A 21,785-nucleotide genomic window follows, 5' to 3' on the forward strand; every position below is an offset into this window, starting at 1 on the left:
GTCTGAAGTTGCTGATATAATGATTTGGTCATAATATGAGTCATTTCCTAAACGTTCTGTTATAAGAATATGACGAATGAGATTAAATGTCTTTCCTGACCCCATCTTTCCACAATAGAAATACACACCATTTGAACAGAATTCATAATCTTTGCTGAAAGGAAGAATAAGAGAAGAGTTAAGTTTGTCTGTAGTTTCATTCATGTCTTCATCTACATCATGTATTAAATGCTTCATTTTATCTCCATTAAAAATGCAAGTCAGAAATATTCAGAACATAGCACCGAGTCTAACTGACAAGAGTATAAAGATATACTATGAACACGTTATGATGAAACCTACCAAAATTCAAGAAAGTCAGTATACTTATGAATATCCAAGACACTGGGTAGAGTATGTAGGAGGTGAGAAAGCTATTGAAATCAGACAGGTTCGAAGTATTCCAGCAGGAAGAACAATATTATTGAAGAACTTTAATGTTTTGAGGTATAATGATGAAACAAAGAAGCAAGATAGTTTTCCTGTTGCTGTGTATGTGAACCTAGACACAGGAGATGACATGAAAGTTTTTAATACAAAGCTTCAAACGGTAGTGAGAGAACAACTGACTGCGGAAGGACATCCATTACCTTCAGAAGTTACCATAGCATATAATTTTGAAACAAACTCAATAGATTTTAAAGTCATCTCTGCAAAGAAGTCAGGTTTTATATTTAATGAAGCAGATGTATATTCGAATGAAAACTTCAAAGCTATTGCATGGTTAGATAATGACGATTGCTTAAAGAAAATATTTAAATTCAGTGACTCAAAGATGTCAATAGATGACCTTCGTGGAATGTTACCATCGACGTTTACAGTAGAAGGTTCAGCAGGATTGCTTACAAGATTGTCAATTGGTGGCATTTGGTCTCGTGAGAACATTGTTATAAAATCCAGTATAAGTGAATTTGCTGAAGAATCTATATTATGTCTTTCAAACTACATGTATTCGCCGCCGAAGCATTATAGTATAACAAACTTTGTCAGTAAGTTTAACATAAGACTTGTCGAACCTTCTTCAATGAAAGATGTTGTGCTACCCAAAGACGGAAAGGATGGACTCATTATTGAAATGATTTTAATTGCATATTAAATGAGCTTGTTCTTGAAGGTCATTCATGATGAAATAACTGTTGTAGAAGATGTTAGCAATTGTTCAGACATTTTGAAGCGTATAGATGATATAAGAAATAAGTTAGATAGACCGCAAAGCGGTGAAGTCGAAGCCCGTGAGAACGTTTATGTTTCATTGACTTTCTCCAGTAACGAGAACTTTTATGAGATAATATTGAAGAGAGATGATTTTAATATGGTGTAAATGGTAGCTTGGGCAGCTATAGGCGCAATGGGAACAAAAGCATTAGCATTTGGAGCAAAAGCACTTGGAGCTTATGACGCAGTAAATAAAATGAGTGGAGGTAGGGTTTCGAAGACATTAGATGCAAATAAAGGAAAGATTGGAGGCTGGGTTACAAAGAAGTTAAGATTAAATAAAATAGGGCTCATAAATAAAGCATCCAATTTGGTTGCGACTGAGTCAGAAAATGCTTTAGGAAAGGACGATGAGTTTGCAAAACACGCAAAAGACTTTAATGACTAGATGAAAGGTGAAACAATGCATTTAAATAGAGTCGATGGAACTAAAGAAAATGTTTCTTCTCCACTAGTAGTTCTTCCGTATGGTCCCTATGGAATGTATGGAAACTCTTACGAAAGACCATTTGACCCATTGACTGGTGGAAGTAATTGGTATCATTACGGACGAAGAAGAAAGACAGTCAAGTTGGAGACGGACGTGAAGAAAGCAACTAAAAAGAAACCAAGGAAGAGAGTTATAAAGCAATGAATTCAACAGGGTAGAAATGAGGTTAGAAATGAGGTTAGATCTAACCTTCTACCCTAAATTTATTTTTGGGCTATGTTTTCATACATGTGAGGGTGGTGATATCATTAATTTTTAAGTTTATTTTTTTATTTTATTTTTTATTTTATTTTTATATAAATGACGAAAACTATTGAGATAACAAACTACAACGGTCATGAGTTCAAGAACTTGTTCTTCGTTCCTCGTGAAAATACATTCTATCAGATACGAGGGAGAAAGGGTAAAGTTAGTTTGAGCGTTTATGAAGGAATGAAGAATGGAAAGTTTATACAAGCATACGATACAAACGGTAAACGTGTTTCATTAGCTTTGTCAAAACTTACTAACATTTATTTTGACAGTGATTTTGACCTATATGAAGAAGAAAGTGAGTCAGAAGATTATGAGCTGTTATGTGAAGCACAGCAATGGGAGGAGTTGCAATACTTTTGTATAGTCATGTGATTTTATCCCAAGCATATGGGGATTCTAAATTTTTGTCCCTATCGTTATCCCAATTGAATTTTTTTTGGAATTTAAAAATTTTTTTTCTCCATGTAAACTTAAATTTTAATTTTTACCACTAAAATGCAATATTTCAACAAATTAATGAGTAATAATATTTTAATTTATAATAAATATTATAAATCTCCTCAATTTAATGTAATTATTGTATTAATTTTTGTTGAAAATATAAAATCTTCAAGTAAATGATGTGAATTTAATATTTTTAGAATGTTGTTTAATTGTACTATATTATGCATGTAAAATTTTGTTACAATACATTTTATATGGGATCCCCATTGCCCAATTGAGAGAAAATTGAGAGGTGGGATTGGGCTAGCCCAATTCAAAATATCCCAGGTGGAAATAAAAAAATTAACAATTCAACATAAAAAAGCATCTTAAATAATAATGATAAAAAGAAATTTTGTATGAATTTCAATCAAATTTGTTTTTATTCAACTTAAGAAATCACTTCATTAATGAAAGAAGTCGGGTTCACAACATATCCCGATCTTGAAACGAAACAACATGTTTACATGCGATATAAACATGAAGGTAGTCCCAAGTGGTATGTTAAATGCAATGAACTTGTGACACGATCTGATGGTGTAGTTTGCCGGTGTTCAATGCAAGAACAAAGGGAGGATCATTATAAAAACTGGCTTAAGACTCATGTTCACACATGCCAGGCCGGAGAAGCATTATCGCAGCAAACATTACTTGACTACTACAATAAAGGTAAACAGCCAAATGATCCAATGTTGGATTTATCGAATGTATACGATGAAATGACCATTTTTACCGGTAAGTTCAACCTTGCCTTAGACACATTTGCATCCCCAGAATTCACGCATGTTGCAAAGATTTTCATTATGTTCACAATATATCAAATGATGAACAAATACAAACAACTTCAGTCAGCTAATATCAATCCGGAAAAACTTGCTGACAAATTATATAAGCCTATTACACGTGATGAGATCCGAAATAGAATGATTGCTATTGCTAACAGCATACACCTTGCTAAAGTTCTCGAATTCGCCAAAAAAGCATACACTTGTGTCGCCATCGATGAAGGCAAGACACATGATTACCACAATCTTGATTTTGTCTTAACAAATCCGTTGGAGCAAATGAAGCCATACCCAGTAGAGGCGATAGATATGAAGGATGGCCAGACAAGTCAGGATTATAAATCCGCAATAACAGCAGGATTTAACAGAATTGACATTAGGAAAGTCAAGATAGGTAGTGTGGTAGTTGACGGAGGACCAGCACAGTTAAAATGCTTCAAAGATACTTGGAATGATTCATTCTATCATGACAGAGATCCAAAATACTACAAGATATTGCTTATTCCCTGTTTGTGTCACAGAATCCACAACAGCTATCAATATATTGCTGGCAAGAACAACCAGTTACAAAGTTTAGTAAAGGATGTGCACAGAATTGCAGAACTTTGTCGCATTCATGCTGACGATATAGGTGCACAATGTCCACAGCATGTATCCACCAGATGGATATATGACTATAATATATGTGTCTTTATTCTTAAGTACGAAAACAAAATCAAGCAATATATAAATGTAGATCACGATAAAATCGTACAATTGAAAGATTGTTTAGCTGTTCTTAAAAAGCTAATCTTAGTATTCGAATCGGATAAGGCATTGTTGGCAAATTGTTACATTTGGCTTCGTAAAGCCATATCAGCTCTCAATCTTTTGACATCCAATTTGCATAATGCATTCGGATCCATCTTGGCATCTTCATTGGATAGCTATACCTTGGACTCTGACTTTGGTGGGCTATGGTGTTTGGCATTCTCTCTCACGCCGAGAGGAAGGTTCTACTTCCATAGAAAGTTTGTTAAAAACGAAGAAGTAGAAGATTTGGCCGATCCCTTGAGTTCCTTTCAAAGTGAGCATATTCCTGATAAAGATCCGGCAGAAGATTTACAGGACATTTACATGGATTCTATTTTTGAGGAAGGTAACACAAACGCTGTAATTGATGTAACAGATGAAGGCACATTTCGTAGAATTGTCGAATCTGATGATCAACTTAGGCTTACATTGCAAGATGTACGCGAGGATAATCATCAGACTGCCGAAAATGATCTAACAGCAGCTAAAGATTACCTCAAGCGCATTTTGGTTCAATTCCGATTGAACGAAAGACAAAAAACGCTTGTACTCTCGTTATATAATACGTTCATCAATAAGGAATCAGACATCTTTGAGAACGATCTGATGGACGAGGCACAAAATTATGCTTGGGAAGAGATCTCGCATAGAATTGGAGAAAAATCCATCCTTGCGGAAATAGCATTACGCTTGTTATGTTCATCTCCTTCGGAGGCAACATGTGAACGTAATATCAAAGCACAAAGGTTAGTTTTGAACGTTAGGCGGTTAAGATCCAAGAAAAACTTGTTAAATAGCCGTCATATCTTAATGGCAACTAAATGAAATAAACATTTTGTTATTATTTATTTTTCAATATTAAATAGCCATTTTCTTCACAAATATTTCAATGTGTTTTTACAACAATTTAACATTCAATAATTTATAATGAATCGTTCTCTTTCATTAAACATTAATTAAAACCTCCGGTCATGAATATTTTTTTTGTTATTATTATTTTGTAATTTAAAATCTAATAATATATAAGAGTAATATTTATTATTTTACATTTTAATTCGTTATGATAATCTTTATATTTACAATTTATAAAGCACCGATCCACAGATAATATAGTTCAGTGGTAAGAGTCATAGTATAAGCCTTAAGTTCCCCAGTTCGACTTCAGGGCCTTTTCGCTTTTTTTCTTTTTAGATTTTTTTTCTGAAGTTTATTTTTAAGGTTCTCGCTGGCGACCCCCCGTTCACCAAAAAAATTTTCGATTTTTGCTGGCGACCCCCCTTCGCTCGATATTTTTTTTGTGAACGGGGGGAGGTCGCCAGCAAAAAAAAAGATGTCAAAATTTATCCCAAAAATTTAAAAAAAATCGAAGAAAGTGCATCCCAGGGATTATAAAATTTAAGTTTTCACATCTCTACTTTTGTAAGTGAGAACGTTTATTTTTTGCATTAGTGAGGTGAAGTGGTTGGTGGTTTTGTAAATATTTAAGGTTAAGTTAGTGTTGTCGTTTGTGTTGTAAAATATATGTTAACGGTTTTGTAAAGTGTCAAATTCACATATAATGGGTAAGGAGGCGCGCAGTGCCTCCGTACACTTGATATGTATACTAACTCCACAAACAGTGCGTTGAGTGTCTTCTGAACGACAAAGATGTCAATCCACAACTTCCTGATGATTCTAGTTTCACACCTCTTCACATCGCTGCATCTAATGATTTCTCAGACTTAATCTGTCTTTTCGCCGATCGAGATGACGTTGACTTGAACTGCGTCGACTCAATCCAGTGGACACCTCTCCATGTTGCCGCTAAATGCGGCTCAACTAGTTTCGTCGAAGAGTTGCTTCAACACGAAAATGTCGATGTCAACCGTCAGAACTTGATGAAGCGAACTCCTATTTTCAACGCTATTGAAAACGAAAAAATCGAAGTTGTCAAAGTTCTCCTTTCTCGTGAAGACCTCGATTTGAGTGTTGTTGACAGCGAAGGACACACAGCTAAAGATGTCGCACTCCAGACAAAGAACGAAGATATTATTAATCTTCTTTTAAATAAATGAGTTTTTTATTTTTTTTGTTTGTAAAAAAAATTATTTTTAATAATAAAAAACGATAATAATAAATCCTTGAAAAATTAACGCACTTGTCTAAAGGAAAATGATAAATGATGTTACGTATTGGAAGCATATTTATCCTGCTTTACAGAAATATGTTGAAAAGTGAGTAAAGTTATGAATAAACTGATCCTAGTGAATGATATTGTATTACACAGAAATTGAATGCGACATTTGAAATTGTTTGCAATAGCGAGAGAATAGATTATTGAATGACAAAAATGCATCTTGAGTGTCTTTACTTATACTTGTAATGACAAATGTTCTTAAGGGTGCATTTACGCGTATCTGACTTTAATTCAAATTTCTGACAAATGGCGTGAAGTGTCATTGAAAATTAACCTTAAACATCTGAATCGAAGGACATGTAATACAGGTGTAAGTGCACTCTTAAGAAAAATTTTCCACTTCAAGATAGCAATGATATAATAGAATTGAATAAGAAATCGTTAAATTTATTATCCAACATCTCCCCAAGATACAATGTCCAATCATTTGTAAACGAAGAATATTACAAAATATCATCGAAATAACAATAATTCTTTTTGCTATAGTTTTATTCTTTCTGTCATAGCAAATTTCTATTATAATATTGAACTCTTTATTGAAATATCAGTTTGTTAATACTTAGATGACTTACAAAGAAAATCTATTTCGAAATTAAGAGCCATGTTCCCGATATTATTGCATTACTATATCAGTACTAATTATTTAAATTCACTGTAACAAATACGAACTCTTTGAAAATTAAATTGAGAAATCAAGCCGCATCATCTTTTGAATATAAAGTTTTTCATATTTCAATTGATATTAAACAATTGATGAATGCTTTCGTTAATAATGGTCTTTAATTACAATTTTTTGATTATATAAATTCATAAATCATGAATATTAATATAAGCAGATCCCATAACGCCTTCGTCTAAAGGAAAATTGATGATATAAATCAAAAGCAGATCTCATAGGCTTTTTATCTATAATAGGAAACTCAGCTTCACACAGATATGATGAAAAGTGAGAAAGATTATGAATAGAATATATATTTTGAACATTATTTGTTGTAACTGATCCATATGTTTTATCTATTATTCTGTCACAGAAAGAATCTTTAACTGTAATTGAACCAGAATAATCTTGATAAAATTCTTTTCCTGGTCCTGTGTTTCCAAGAAATGAACAGTTTTCAATAAGAACAGTTGATACAAATGCACAGAATGTTCCATAATCAGATTTTTTGAGTTCATTATTCAAAACATTACAAAAATTAAAATTATAGTTACCCCAATTTAATTCAAAAATATTATAATTTGATGTTGTGTTACAAAATGATGAATATGTTACGTTACTTAGACTTGTTGGTTCATATAGATATATTCCTGCTCCATAGTTTGCTTCACAGAAACTTGTGTTGATTGATTTAACTTCAATATTTCCATATTTAAGGCTCCGGTCCTGCATGATTACTGCATATAGTTAGGACGAGTGTCTAATAAGGAGTAAAAATATACCAATAGATTGCACATATACCAATATTTTGTAAAAATTAAATATTATCTATTTTTAAAATTTTCGAATTTGACTATATTATCGTTTTAAACATGATATATACTAACTTTACTATTTGATATATGATAAATAATGATATTTTAAAAATTGAAAATTTGGATTTTTAAATTTGCAAAGTATATAGTATAGTAAATTCATAAATGAGTATAATGTGCCCAATTATAACAATTTTCAATCATTTGATAATTCTATGACTATGGATTTTTGTACTTCTAATTAAAATAATGTCACTTTTTAATATATTGAGTTTAAGGTTTAAATTTAATTTAAAAAATCAATTTGTTTATACATATTGGAAAGGAATTTTTTGATAATATCTTTTGTATATTAATACATTATGACTTATACTATGTCACCATAATATAAGTTCAAATTTTTATCATGCACATCAATATAAAATTGTAATTCAAAAAACACCTACTTCTATCGTCAAAAATACTCTCAATTTGAAAAAATACATCAAAAATATCAAATTTGCAAACCTAATTCTTCGAAATACCGAAGAAGGTAGAATATACAAATAGTGTCGACAGAAACTATATAATTTTCTTTACAAATTGTCGAAGGGGAACTGAGAGTTTTTTCTTATACGTTGAATTATAAATCAAATTATTGAATGGATTTTTGGAAAATTGAATACTCAATTATCGAAAAACCGTTTTGACAAAAAGTGATTAATACATTATTGTTGCCTATATTAAGTAATTATCATATATGATTTTTATTATCATATCAATTAATCGTGCATGAAGTTATTCTCGACGCAAAAATCGTTTTTTATAGGGTCTTGCAAATCTAATTCTTCTTTCATATATTTTTTTAGAAGCAAACTCACTATATCAAAATAAACTTTAGTTGCATTCTAACAATTTGTCGAAGGGGAACTGAGAGTTTTTTCTTTATTATCAAGATATGACAAAAAATGTTAATATACAATTTTTTAATATTCGACATATATAGCGATAATGTAACATTATATGATTTTATTATATTATGATAGCATATATAAACCTTATCATATTATTAAAACTTTCACAAATCAAAAATATCTAGATTCTGTCAAAAAGTGATTTGTTAGATTTTTTCAAAAAAACAAATTACTCATCTAGAAGAGATTGTAAATCAAGTTTACTAATAACAATATAATGTATCACTAATATGCTATAAAATGTCGTGGGCTTTTTTGATTATAAATAGTTTTACCGGTCAAAGTTGAAATTTGTCAAAATACCGAATTCTCAGATAAGATGAACTATAATAGTAATACTCAGTTTAAATATACTATACTATAGTGTATTACATAATGATATTATGTACTAAAATAAAAGTATCAAAAACTCATATTGGTGGAGATATTAAAACTTTTAAAATTGAGAGGGTGGGACCGGAGCCTTAAACAATTGATGAATGCTTTCGTTAATAATGGTCTTTAATTACAATTTTTTGATTATATAAATTCATAAATCATGAATATTAATATAAGCAGATCCCATAACGCCTTCGTCTAAAGGAAAATTGATGATATAAATCAAAAGCAGATCTCATAGGCTTTTTATCTATAATAGGAAACTCAGCTTCACACAGATATGATGAAAAGTGAGAAAGATTATGAATAGAATATATATTTTGAACATTATTTGTTGTAACTGATTGATATGTTTTATCTATTATTCTGTCACAGAAAGAATCTTTAACTGTAATTGAACCAGAATAATCTTGATAAAATTCTTTTCCTGGTCCTGTGTTTCCAAGAAATGAACAGTTTTCAATAAGAACAGTTGATACACCTGCATAGAATGTTCCCCAATTAGATTTGTTGTGTTTATTATTCAAAACATTACAAAAAGAAAAATTATAGTTACCCCAATCTAATGATAAAATTAAATAATTTGATGTTGTGTTACAAAATGATGAATATGTTACATTACTTAGACTTGTTGGTTGATATAGAAATATTCCTGAGTCAAAGTTTGCTTCACAGAAACTTGTGTTGATTGATTTAACTTCAATATTTCCATAACAAAGACTATTTGTTCTAGATTTTTCTAAATTTCCGCATTCATAAAAAGAACTTTCATAAAGATAATTTTTATTATTTGATTTAGAAACTAAGGAAACATATGAATGATGTCCTTGATCGTTTGTTTTTGATTTATAGCCACATGAGCGGTATTGAACAATGGAACTATTACAGTTAAAGTAGATAGATCCACCATTTGTATTACTGCTGCAGTTAGTAAATGAACAATATGAGTTAAGAAATTTATTGTTTGATCTTTCAAAAGAAATTGCACTTTTAGTTGTAATGGTGATGAATATACAGTTATATAAGAAGCATTCATTTTTTGTTGATCTTGCTGTAACATTTGTACCTTGAATTGGTTCTGAATTAGGTGATGTATTGTAAAATAACTTCCAAACATTATTAGGTGATTGATCAAAGTGTAAATTATTCATAGTTGATGTGTGTTTTGATACTGTTATCTGAAAATCGTGATTGAATTTCATTGTTTTCATCAAAAAAATGAATCGGCATTATTTGACATTTCAATGATGTAAATGTCAAATAATGCCGATTCATTTGAATCTTATATTCAAGTTATGAAATTGCGATTCTTTTAGCTGTCATCAGCATTTTAACAGCTAGTGCATGGAAACAATGATGTAAATCATTCTAATCTTATATAAAAACATCGATTTTGCTGATTAAATTTTTGGATTTCGTAATAAAATGATCAATATTGTAAATAATTAAAGCTATTGTACTTACACATGATTTGTATATTATAAAATGTATGAAATATCGACTTAATTCGCTTGAAAATTTGAAATAGGGAGAATCTTTATATAAAACGCCTAATATCTAACAATTATTACATTAAATGAATACTTAAATTTGAGTAATCGATGATTTATATGAATTCTCTGGTCTGAATAAAGAATATCGAAAATTAGTTTGATTTTGGGGTTGTTTTGATAGTATTGTCAAATGTAATGATGTAAAAACATGAATTTATTAGTAAATACATGCTCGTGTTTGAGTAAAAATAGATATTTGTTGTTGTGAAATAAGTATTTGATTTCTTGTAAATCTTGAATGAAAACAATAAGTTCGTATCAATGGGAAAATCGAATATGTAGCTATTTAATTTGTATCAAAAGAATTTTTTAATGAGAATTTAAATTTCGAAGAAATTTGTTATGTATCGTTGAGTTTTGTAATTAAAACTGATATGTTAATGATGTGATTTGCTTTTTTAAAACATTTATTAGTCTTGATGAAATAATTTTTCTTTTGGTTAAACATTTCTTCTGAGTTTGCTAATAAAGACGGAGTCCTTTGTGAATGTGACATAGGCGCCCGAGAACCGTATGCACAAAAACTCTTATTGGGTGTCTTGTCTTTAGATATTCTTTCAAAAATATGCCAAATTTGATTGATGATTTCTAAAAAAGTAATCTAATCATCTGATGCCATTAATTGTATTTAGAAAAAAAATTCGTTCTTTTAATTTTTTAAGAGTATCACAGCAGATGATTAACTTTCCTTGATTTACGATACAACTAATTCACCAAATGCAGAAGTGCAATCGAATACAAACAATCGAATCTCCTAATTGATGAATCAAATAGTCCATTTTTCATTGAATTATTTAATCAAATCGTCTCTAATCATAGCAATCCTCCAAAATCAATCAGTAGTACACATGTTATCTTTGATCAATTCTTACGTTATAAAGAGAAGAGCACATTTATATGATCTCAAGTATATTTTTGATTTTTTTTTACAAATCTTGTCAATAAGACATTTGAAGTTGTTACCGATACAGTTACATAATTTTGAGATACAAATTCACCGCGCAATATTATTTTATTAAACTAAAACAGAGATAATTTTCTAAAAATTTAAATCATACATTGATCAGTACCTTGTAGAAGATACACATATTGATTTCAAATTCGTATGCATTGAAATGTTCGACGACATTTACACTGTTCGTTTTGAACCTATAATTATTCCATTTATAGTTGAAATGACAAAAATTTACCACATCAAGATAAGCGATGATACAATCGAATTGATCTCACATTTCAGCATGATACAAATATCAATAATATGTAAACTAAGAAAACATTATTGATATACTTAAGGGTGCACCCGTATGTACGTTTATTTGAGAGGAGGAGGATTACCCTCTCAATTTTGAGGGATTCGTTAGTTTATTTTCTCGATGAATATGCAATAAAATTTGATTTTTACCTTATCAATATACTTCATATAATATACACATGTTCATGTAAAAACTTTTTTCCAAAATCCTCAGGAATTAAGGGATTTTTGAATTTTAAGAATTTTTTTCGAATTTTTTCGAAAAAAAATATTTTCAGAACAGCCTTAACGGCTAAGATTTAGGAACAATGTTAAGTATCAAAAAGAAAGGAGGTCTGATATAGACAACATATATCGTTGAAGGTTGAAAAAATCTCTAATATTTGAGCCCAAAATTTCAAATTTTAATTTTTTGAAAAAAGAGGCCACCCGTATGTACGTTTATTTGAGAGGAGGAGGATATTTTTGAAAGGGTGAAACATTATGAATATGTTAATTATATAATAATATGTATTATTATAAAAAAGAAAAAATAAAGCACGTTAAAATTTTTCTTTCTTGATTTTTTACAAAATCTACTTAGAATTATGCAAAATATGACTAAATAATTATAAATTTCAAGTTAAATTTTAATTTTGATAAATAATTTAAATTTCAAAATATCAAGTTCAGTTCGACTATGTATGTAGTAATTCCTCAATAAAGTGCCAAAACCCTATTAAAATATATGAACATTTTCAACATTTTAATGTTTTTATTTAAAAATTTGTTGGAATATGAGCTTCAAACAATTATTATGTAAATAAAAATAATTAAATATATGTATTTATTCGTATTACAACCGTAGTAAGTCGATTCTTCCTTTCTTCTACTGAGTTTTGAATTTGATTTCGAATTGTAAAGAGATTCAAAGGGAAAATACTAGCGGATAAAAACTACCTCCATGAAAGGGTCATAATGGAGTCAAGTTGTATTTTTTGATATTTTTTTGCTTTTCGAGCCTAAATAGGTAGCCAAGATAATGCCTAAAAATAAGGTTCTAAATTCTGAAGTTTACATGATCCTCTCGTGTGCACCCTTAATATATGACTAGTCTTATATCCAACATCTCTACATTAATTTCGAGAATTAGTATCTACAAAAATCATTTATATCCTATTTGGGATTTGATGTTTAATTTTTTGACAAATACGAATTGTATGGAATATGCCGAAACAATGAATTGTTTAGTAGCAGTAATAGAATGCAATATTGAATTAGATGAAATTGATCAAAACAATATGCTTTTTTAAAACATTAGTATCTGATAAATCAAATAAATTGAATTTGTTACAGAATTCTTTAATTGTAAGAAGATGTTGACAATTAAAGTGTTATGTTGAGAGCAATTAATGGTCACACACGTGTTCTGCGACTTCTTCTTTCTGATCCATCCATTGATGTCAATGCCACTAACAACTCATCACGTACAGCATTGATCCGGGCAGCTCGTGACGGACATTTCGAAGCTTTAGAACTTCTCTTGAGTTTTCCAGGCATCGAGAAGAACATCGTCGACAAGAAGAATCGCAGTGCTCTTCATTACGCAGTTCTTCTCCACCACAAACAGTGCGTTGAGTGTCTTCTGAACGACAAAGATGTCAATCCACAACTTCCTGATGATTCTAGTTTCACACCTCTTCACATCGCTGCATCTAATGATTTCTCAGACTTAATCCGTCTTTTCGCCGATCGAGATGACGTTGACTTGAACTGCGTCGACTCAATCCAGTGGACACCTCTCCATGTTGCCGCTAAATGCGGCTCAACTAGTTTCGTCGAAGAGTTGCTTCAACACGAAAATGTCGATGTCAACCGTCAGAACTTGATGAAGCGAACTCCTATTTTCAACGCTATTGAAAACGAAAAAATCGAAGTTGTCAAAGTTCTCCTTTCTCGTGAAGATCGATTTGAGTGTTGTTGACAGCGAAGGACACACAGCTAAAGATGTCGCACTCCAGACAAAGAACGAAGATATTATTAATCTTCTTTTAAATAAATGTTTTTTTATTATTTTTATTTTTTAATAAAAAATGATAATAATAAATTCTTGAAAAATTAACGCACTCGTCTCATGGAAAATGATAATTGATGAATCGCATTGGAAGCAGATTTCTCAGGTCCTTTACATTTAGTAATAAATCCTGCTTCACAGAGATGTGTTGAAAAGTGAGTGAGATTTTGAATAAAACATGTATTTTGAATATTATTCCAATAAACTGTTCCGAACGAATTATATGGCCTGTCACAGAAAGAATCTTTAACTGTTATTGAACCAGAATATTGATGATAAAATTCTTTTCCGGGTCCTGTATTTCCAAGAAAAGAACAGTTTTCAATAAGATTAGTTGATTCACGCGCAGAGAAAGTTCCTATATAAGTTTTTGCGTGCTCATTATTCAAAACATTACAAAATTTAAAATTCATATTAAAATTAATATAGGGTGTCCAAAGGTGCGTTTAGCACAGCGCTCTATATGAGACTATTAAAGGAGATATATGCTGATTATAAATATATAATAAAAAATATGAATATATGTATATGATGAGTATGTTGTATTTTGGCGCCATGCCGGGATATAAAATGAATTTTGAGACAAGAGGCGGTTTCGCGGGAAATTTTGGCGGGATTTTTTTCATTTTTTTAATGAATCATAAAGAAAACATCCTCGCTCTTGCAAAAAAATGCAAAGACTGTAAAAAAATCTACGAGACATTGGTAAAATGCTTCGGTATGGATGCTCCTAGCTATTCCACTGTAACGTATCATGTTAGGATGTATCACTTCATGAACAAAAAGGCGCCCATCATAAAAATTGACAAAAAATCGCCGGATCAAAGAAAAATCAAAGCAATTCTTCAAGCGCTAGATGAAGACCCAAGAGCATCACTCAGAAGGATAGAGGAGATGACAAAGATACCACGTACTGTAATAAACAGAAATTCATCAAAAGTGACAGCTCTCAATTTTTTGACATTTGTAAATTCTAAATTGAACGAGAAAAATGAAATAATACTAAGCATAATACAATATTCTAGATTTAATTATAATTAGGAAAAGTTAGTTTTGAGAGTACTTTTCATAGGCATATAGAATGAAATCTTCTGAAAAATAATATCACATAAACTCATATTATTTTCTAATATCTAACTATTTTATATAAAAATCAAATTCAATGATCTTAAAAGCGAAGGATAAACCTCAAAATTTACGAATATAATGAGTGGGAATATAATGCTTCTCTATCATAAAACCATATGAAATATCAATTTTATTTTTCATATTCAAATGGACTGAGTGTTAACATTTAACATTTTTTGCTAATTGTCGTCAAAAATTAGGCGTAAAGCAAAAATTGATATTTCATATGGCTTTATGATAGATAAGCATTATATTCCCACTCATTATATTCGTAAATTTTGAGGTTTATCCTTCGCTTTTAAGATCATTGAATTTGATTTTTATATAAAATAGTTAGATATTAGAAAATAATATGAGTTTATGTGATATTATTTTTCAGAAGATTTTGTGTTCTTCTTCAAAATTTTATTTTTTTATTAAAAAGAATCTTTACAAAATATACATTTACTTTAATTAATATTTAAAAACGTGCTCTATCAAAAGTTCCAAAAATTCAATATTTTAGCTTTTCTGAGGTGTCACTTTTGATGAATTTCTGTTTACAACACGTACAACAGTCAGTTATTATCTGCACAATTATTTGAACTACAAACTAGCGTATACACGTTGGGTTCCGCACAACCTTAATTCAGTTCAAAAAAAATCTAGAGTCCAATCTTCGAAAGAGCTCCTCTCTATATTGGGTGCGTATCAATCCAAGAAGTTTCGCTTTTTAGCAACAGGGGACGAGTCTTGGTTTCAATATGCAACAGAAGCCAAAATCATGTGGATCCCGAAGGATGAAAATCCGCAAACATTCCCGAAGAAAAAAATTGACACACCAATGATGATGTTGTCGGTTTTTTGGGGCGTGAATGGCATCATCGCAATTGATATTCTTCAAAAACCTAATACGATGAATGCTCAGTATCTAATTGACAATGTTCTTACTCAAATTATCAATTCTGATGAGTTTGAGAAATCCAAACAACAAAAACAAAAGTTTGCAATTCATTTTGATAATTCAAGAGTTCACAAAAGTCATAAGGTAATGAATTACTTGGTGGAAAACAATGTCAAAGTTGTTCCAAACCCAATTTATTCACCTGATATTGCACCCTCTGACTTTTATTTATTCGGCACGCTAAAAAAGAGAGCTGAAGGACGCGAATTCGCGAGTCCAGATGATCTTGAAAATTTTGTAAGAGAGCAATTTGAGCAATTTTCTCATGATGATTTAAAGCGTGTCTTTCAAGCCTGGATCGATCGCTGCGAACGCGTGATTGAATCCAATGGTTATTATATTTAAATAAACTTTATATATATGTAACTTGTTTATTTCTATTCGCAGTATTCAGGTTTGTGCTAAACACACCTTTGGACACCCTATATCACAAAATTCTGTCATTAAAGCGCCTTCTTTTGATATTGTCTTATAAAATGATGAGTATGTTACGTTGCATTGATTTGCCGCTTCTGTAAGATATATTCCTGGTTGAGAAATTGCTTCACAGAAACTTGTGTTGATTGATTTAACTTCAATATTTCCTTTATCAAGAAAATTTGTATAAGATTTTTTAAAATTTCCGCATTCATTAAAAGAACTTTCATAAAGATAATTTTTATTATTATTTGAATTTCTAATTATGTAAACATATGAATGATGTCCTCTATCAGAGTTTGTTTTTGATTTGTAGCCACATGTTCGGTATTGGACAATAGAACTATCACAATTAAAGTAGATAGATCCACCATTTGCAATACTACTGCAGTTAGTAAATGAACAATCTGAGTTAAGAAACTTTTTCTCCCAAGAATTAAAATAAATGACACTCTTAGTTGTAATATCAATGAACAAACATTTATATAAGAAACATTCATTATTTGTTGATGTCGCTTCCATGTTTGTACCTTGAATTGGTTCTGAATTAGGTGGAGTATTGTAAAAGAGTTCCCAAACATCAGCAGGTGATTGATCAAAGTGTAAATTATTCATAGTTGATATGTGTTTTTGGACTATATTTTGAAAATTGCTATTTAATTTCATTGTTTTCAACAATAATATCATAAAACACCACATTGTAAAAAAGTGTCAATTAATTTGATTAGAGTTTATGAAAATAAAAATTCTTTTTTCAATTCAAAATTTTTGGAATCGAATTATGTAAAATTCGATTCCAAAAATTTTGAAGATCAAAAGAATCAGTTCTTTTTCACTTTTTCAATTTGTGAAGTATTCAAAATAAAAATGAAAAATTTTATTGAAAAAGTGCGTAAAGAATGACGATCCTTTTTACACTTTTGAATTTTCAATTCAAAAATGTAAAAAAGGTGGTAAGTTTTTCACGCTGACTTTTTCAAAAATTGAGGGAAAAAGTCACACGAAAAATCGTAATTTTCAATTACAATTCAAAGATGCTTTTTTAATGTTACATATTTTTATGGATCAGGAAATCTAACGGGCTCCCGTTCAATTTTTGAAAGGTTTGTTTGATTTTGATATGTGAACGATATATACCGAGTGGACTCGGAAAATGATCGTCACTTTTCCATGAACCTCACATTATCCTCGATAAAATTCGAAAATGGGCAGTGTATAGACATATTATATACATCTCACCCTTCAATTCCAGAGGAAATAGGAGCCAACAAAGCACTGATTATGTATCAGTGTCTGGTAGGCTCCTCCACTTTTCTTTTCTGCACGTAATTTTCTTAATTTTGAATTTCTAATAAAATGACAATAACATTTAGAGGTATTAACAATTGAATTTGACGATTAATAAGAAATATTTATCAAAAAACAATGAAAGTTTCATATACAAAAGCATATTTGTTCATTGAGAATAAATGAATAAAAAGTGACAAAGATGGATGATTTATATGCGTTTTTAAATAATTTGGCGATAGAGAATGGAATCAAGTTTATCTTTATTGAAAAAATAGATAAATTTGGGAAAAAGCAGAAGCTTATTCCATGCGTTCTTGCATTGGCTGAAAGTTCATTATATATCGCCTCAAAAAATGTGTTTAATAAATGTAAAATAACACACATGTATTCCCTTCTCGATCTTAAGCTTGTTGGATATTCCAAATTTCTATTGCTAACTTAGATTTCGGAGATCAACAATTAAAATTTACATCAAGTAATACTAAGAACTTAGTTACTCAAATAGTTTCTCAAGCTCATAGACTTCTAACCGAAGAAGAGTTTTCAGCTATATCTCTTCCAAACGAATTTCCAAATTTACCAGATTCAACACCTCAATCATTTCTATGGCGTCTGCAGCTACAGCTCAGCCAATTAAAGGAACCTCTTGACATTTCAAGTATTGGAAATATACAAACAGACGTTTTTTACCAAAATGATTCTTTTAAATTCAACGACTTACCAATGGAAGAAGAAATCTTTCCTATCTTCTTTAATTCACTTTGTTTGAACTCAGGATTCAAGCATTTAGTATTTAATCCCATTACAAAATTCGATATTTTTGAAATTTTATCTAAATATTTTAATTTTTCCAGCAAGATCGAAAAACTTACATTCAAGCATGGGCCGACCCAATTCTTCCCTAATTTCATCGAAAGATTCACTCAAATACAAAATTCGAACTTATGTTCCTTATCTTTCGTAAAAGCAGAGATATCGGACGTAGAATTGATCGTATTATTTTCAGTTGTTATGAAAAACAAAATTACAAGTTTGACATTTGCGAAATCAATTTCAAATAAACAGCTTCTCAACATAACTTCTCATGAATGCTTCTTCAATTTACGATCATTGACATTACAAGGAATACAAGACCTCGATCTTGAGGCTTTTGCTCCATTTTCTTTAGATATTCACTCATTAAGTATCATTGATTGCGGAGAAACAACAATTGGAGGTGTTATAAACGCAATTACGAAGTATCCATCTCATAATATACACTATTTATGCGTACATTCCAAATCTTGTGGCCAAATAATTTCGAAATTACCACAAAAACTTTTACACGTCGTTGCAGACGATATAGAATGGGGAAGCAACGAATTTGCAAGGTTTATGACACTTTGCGCGTCACATCCCAACAGAATTACCGTTTCAGTTGCAAATACCAAAATTATTAACAACGAAATTGAGAAAAGCATCACTAGTTTCACTCAAGAAGCAACCGCATCCAATATTTCAGCACTTGTATGGGATGGAAACATGACAAATTCCAATTTAATTGTATTTCTTAAAAAATGTCAATTAAAATACGTCAGTATGTGCGGATGTCCCAGTAAAATACCCATAGGAGACCTTTGCATGCTGTTAGACAACAATAATTCCATAGAAACTCTCAAAGTTGAAGGTACAAAAGAAAATTCTTTGGATGATATCACTCCTATATGCGATATGTTGCCATTATTACCATCCCTTAAGGAGTTTGATATCGCGTACCAGAAGATTTCGAACGCAGAAATTAAATATATGGGAGAAAAACTGTCACAATGTAAAATGATCGAAAAAATTGCTTTCCAAGGGACAAACGCTACATCATTATCACCTTTTAATGAATGCGCAGCAACTCTTGTACAGAATGGTCGTCATGTTTCGATTGTTTGGCCTTATGAAGATATAATGAGACTCACGAATGAAGGAAAGATGACTCCTGAAGAGGAAACTGAGTTATTAACAAGATACCAGTACACTGCTCGTACCGATGATAGCAATAATCCCTTTGATAAGCCATTTTCTGTTTTTTGTGGCCGATTTTCCATTGAATTTCCCCGAGTTTTGACTCAAAAGAAATTAGAGGGAGATAACCATACAGAAGCATACAAAGTAATTGAAGAAACAGTAACTGAGACACAGAGCCACTACGGAAGTGTCCATCCGATTCAAATTGCTTCAAGAAGAGCTAAAAAAGAAAATCAATCAAATCTTCGAAGCAAAAGTAAACAAAAGAACCAAATGGAAGTCAAGAATTGGAATTTCAATGATGATAGTGGCGAAGATGAAGAGAATCCTGTTAAAAGTTCAAATCTTCATTCGATGAAACAGTGGAACTTCGATGATCCAACGGAAGAGAACGAAGAAGAGGAAGAGGAAGAAGAACAGAAGCCAACGATTAAGTCTAGAAAGGTCACCGAGTCTCCAAAAGAACAAGAAACTGTGAATTCAAGAAGATCTGTAAGAAAGAATAAGAAACTCGGAGAAATGGATTGGGAATTTAATTCAATTGCTAATGCAGCTGCAAAGAAACAAGAAATCCAACCTTTGCCGGTGAAATCTGAAAAATCAAAATCTAAAAATTTAGAAAATGATGAAGAAAAAGTGTCAAAGAGGGCAAAAAAGCAAATTCCTGCAGAACCAGAAGAAAAACCAAAGAAGAAAAAGAAAGTTGTCGAAGAAAATCTTGAAATTCAAGAAGAAAAAACTAAAAAGAAAGGAAAGAAGGTTAAAACAGAAGAAATCGAAGAAGTTAAGCCTACAAAGAAAGGAAGGAAATCTGTTCAGGAAGATTTAGAAGAAGAAAAGCCGAAAAAGAAGAAATCAAAGCAAATCGAAAACGAAATTGAAGAAAAACCGAAGAGAAAAGGTCGCAAAGCTCAAAACAACGAACCAGATGATGAAAAACCAAAAGAAAAACGAAGTAAAGCTTCAAAAGAAAATCAAGTTGAAGAAAAGCCCAAAAAGAAGGGAAAGAAACATGATACTAATGACTCAGATAAAGAAATTAATACAAAGAGGAAAGGAAAGAAAGTTGTCGAAGAAATTCCAGAAAAAACAAAGAAATTAAGAAAAACAAAGAGCCAAGAAGAAACTTCATCGACAGATATCGAGCACCAGAAAGAACAGTCATTTGTTATTGATGCTGGTAACAGAATTGAAGGAACTCCAGTTAATTTTGAATTTAATCCACATCCAAAGGTAGAACAAACACCGGCAATCAATAATTCGGCATTTATCAGGAAGAACAATGTTGATTACTCACTCAATTCACTTATAAGAAGTATGACTTTGTAAATTTATAATAAAAATTTTGTTTGTAATTTAAAATAATGAAAAAATATTTATCTGATAATAGTCTGAACTAGAAAAAGATTCATAATCTTAATCCAAATCAGCAACCAGGTTCTGCACTTAGCCTGTTTCTTCAATAAAGTAAATGTGTTATCATGTTAATATAGTAAAAATTAATGAGTTAGTATTCTCATGTATACGTGAAGTCTTCTGAATCGTCAATCTGCGATTTAGCTGTCCAGGACACTGCGAATATAAAATGAAGATTTTACTTTTTTAATTTGGAGTGAATTTTTGTTATGATTTAGCGTATGTTAATATAGTTACATTTCATTGTATGTGAATTATTTTCTGATTTAATCAGCTTTCAAAAAAAATTATCCAACTTCTAAAATTTTACGGGCATTCAATTTGACGAAGTAACACCTTTTCATATATGCTTTACAAATATTAAGTCCAAATTTGGACGTTAATTTTGATTGATTATAAATTGAAAGCGTGATCATAAAATCAGTAACGATTAATTGCTATTCTTATAATACTGCTGATGGATGACATTTCTGATTTTACTTTTGAGAGAATACCATTCAAATGTGTATAAATTTTCAATCATTCAAAGAATTATCGCAGAGAACTAGTTTGCATACACACTAATTTCCTTTTAAAAAATTGAAACTTATTTTTATATTTTATGAAGATTTTGGGGCGGTTTAATAGAAACAAAAAGTTTATTCGTTCACGTTTATTTTAATCATATTTGTATTTCTTTTAATGTCATTATAAACTTTC

The 21,785-nt window shown here is 30.6% G+C and overlaps 6 protein-coding genes across 6 annotated transcripts, besides 9 other annotated features; all 6 read left to right on the forward strand.

The window, feature by feature from the left end:
* Positions 1-2,046: part of a mobile genetic element that runs on past the window's edge.
* Positions 1,361-1,642, forward strand: TVAGG3_0817050 (protein of unknown function, DUF4107 family; the record flags this gene model as incomplete). The annotated part of the gene is made up of 1 exon (XM_001294588.1): positions 1,361-1,642. One exon carries the CDS (start codon positions 1,361-1,363, stop codon positions 1,640-1,642), a length of 282 nt encoding a protein of 93 aa, XP_001294589.1.
* Positions 1,643-1,888, forward strand: TVAGG3_0817060 (protein of unknown function, DUF4107 family; the record flags this gene model as incomplete). Its single annotated transcript, XM_001294589.1, has 1 exon — positions 1,643-1,888. The coding sequence occupies one exon, from the start codon at positions 1,643-1,645 to the stop codon at positions 1,886-1,888; it is 246 nt and encodes an 81-aa protein (XP_001294590.1).
* A 314-nt stretch (positions 2,047-2,360) lies between the features above and the next one.
* Positions 2,361-5,473: a mobile genetic element.
* TVAGG3_0817080 (ribonuclease H-like family) lies at positions 3,970-4,884 on the forward strand (the record flags this gene model as incomplete). Its single annotated transcript, XM_001297938.2, has 1 exon — positions 3,970-4,884. A coding segment is annotated over one exon (915 nt), but the record flags the coding sequence as incomplete, so codon positions are not given.
* A 314-nt stretch (positions 5,474-5,787) lies between the features above and the next one.
* Positions 5,788-6,113, forward strand: TVAGG3_0817090 (2-5A-dependent ribonuclease family; the record flags this gene model as incomplete). Its single annotated transcript, XM_001297937.1, has 1 exon — positions 5,937-6,113. One exon carries the CDS (start codon positions 5,937-5,939, stop codon positions 6,111-6,113), a length of 177 nt encoding a protein of 58 aa, XP_001297938.1.
* Positions 6,114-6,433: 320 nt separating this feature from the next.
* Positions 6,434-6,560: a mobile genetic element.
* A 1,049-nt stretch (positions 6,561-7,609) lies between these two features.
* Positions 7,610-9,125: a mobile genetic element.
* A 2,759-nt stretch (positions 9,126-11,884) lies between these two features.
* Positions 11,885-12,922: a mobile genetic element.
* Positions 12,923-13,219: 297 nt separating this feature from the next.
* Positions 13,220-13,807, forward strand: TVAGG3_0817130 (2-5A-dependent ribonuclease family; the record flags this gene model as incomplete). Its single annotated transcript, XM_001277989.2, has 1 exon — positions 13,220-13,807. One exon carries the CDS (start codon positions 13,220-13,222, stop codon positions 13,805-13,807), a length of 588 nt encoding a protein of 195 aa, XP_001277990.2.
* A 516-nt stretch (positions 13,808-14,323) lies between these two features.
* Positions 14,324-14,811: a mobile genetic element.
* Positions 14,812-14,813: 2 nt separating this feature from the next.
* Positions 14,814-14,850: a mobile genetic element.
* A 684-nt stretch (positions 14,851-15,534) lies between these two features.
* Positions 15,535-15,572: a mobile genetic element.
* Positions 15,571-16,393: a mobile genetic element.
* A 1,484-nt stretch (positions 16,394-17,877) lies between these two features.
* On the forward strand, positions 17,878-21,293 carry TVAGG3_0817180 (uncharacterized protein; the record flags this gene model as incomplete). The annotated part of the gene is made up of 1 exon (XM_051247868.1): positions 20,454-20,999. A coding segment is annotated over one exon (546 nt), but the record flags the coding sequence as incomplete, so codon positions are not given.
* Positions 21,294-21,785: the final 492 nt, after the last annotated feature.

This window comes from Trichomonas vaginalis, chromosome VI (assembly GCF_026262505.1).
Source record: "Trichomonas vaginalis G3 chromosome VI, whole genome shotgun sequence".
Classification (NCBI taxonomy): Eukaryota; Parabasalia; order Trichomonadida; family Trichomonadidae; genus Trichomonas; species Trichomonas vaginalis.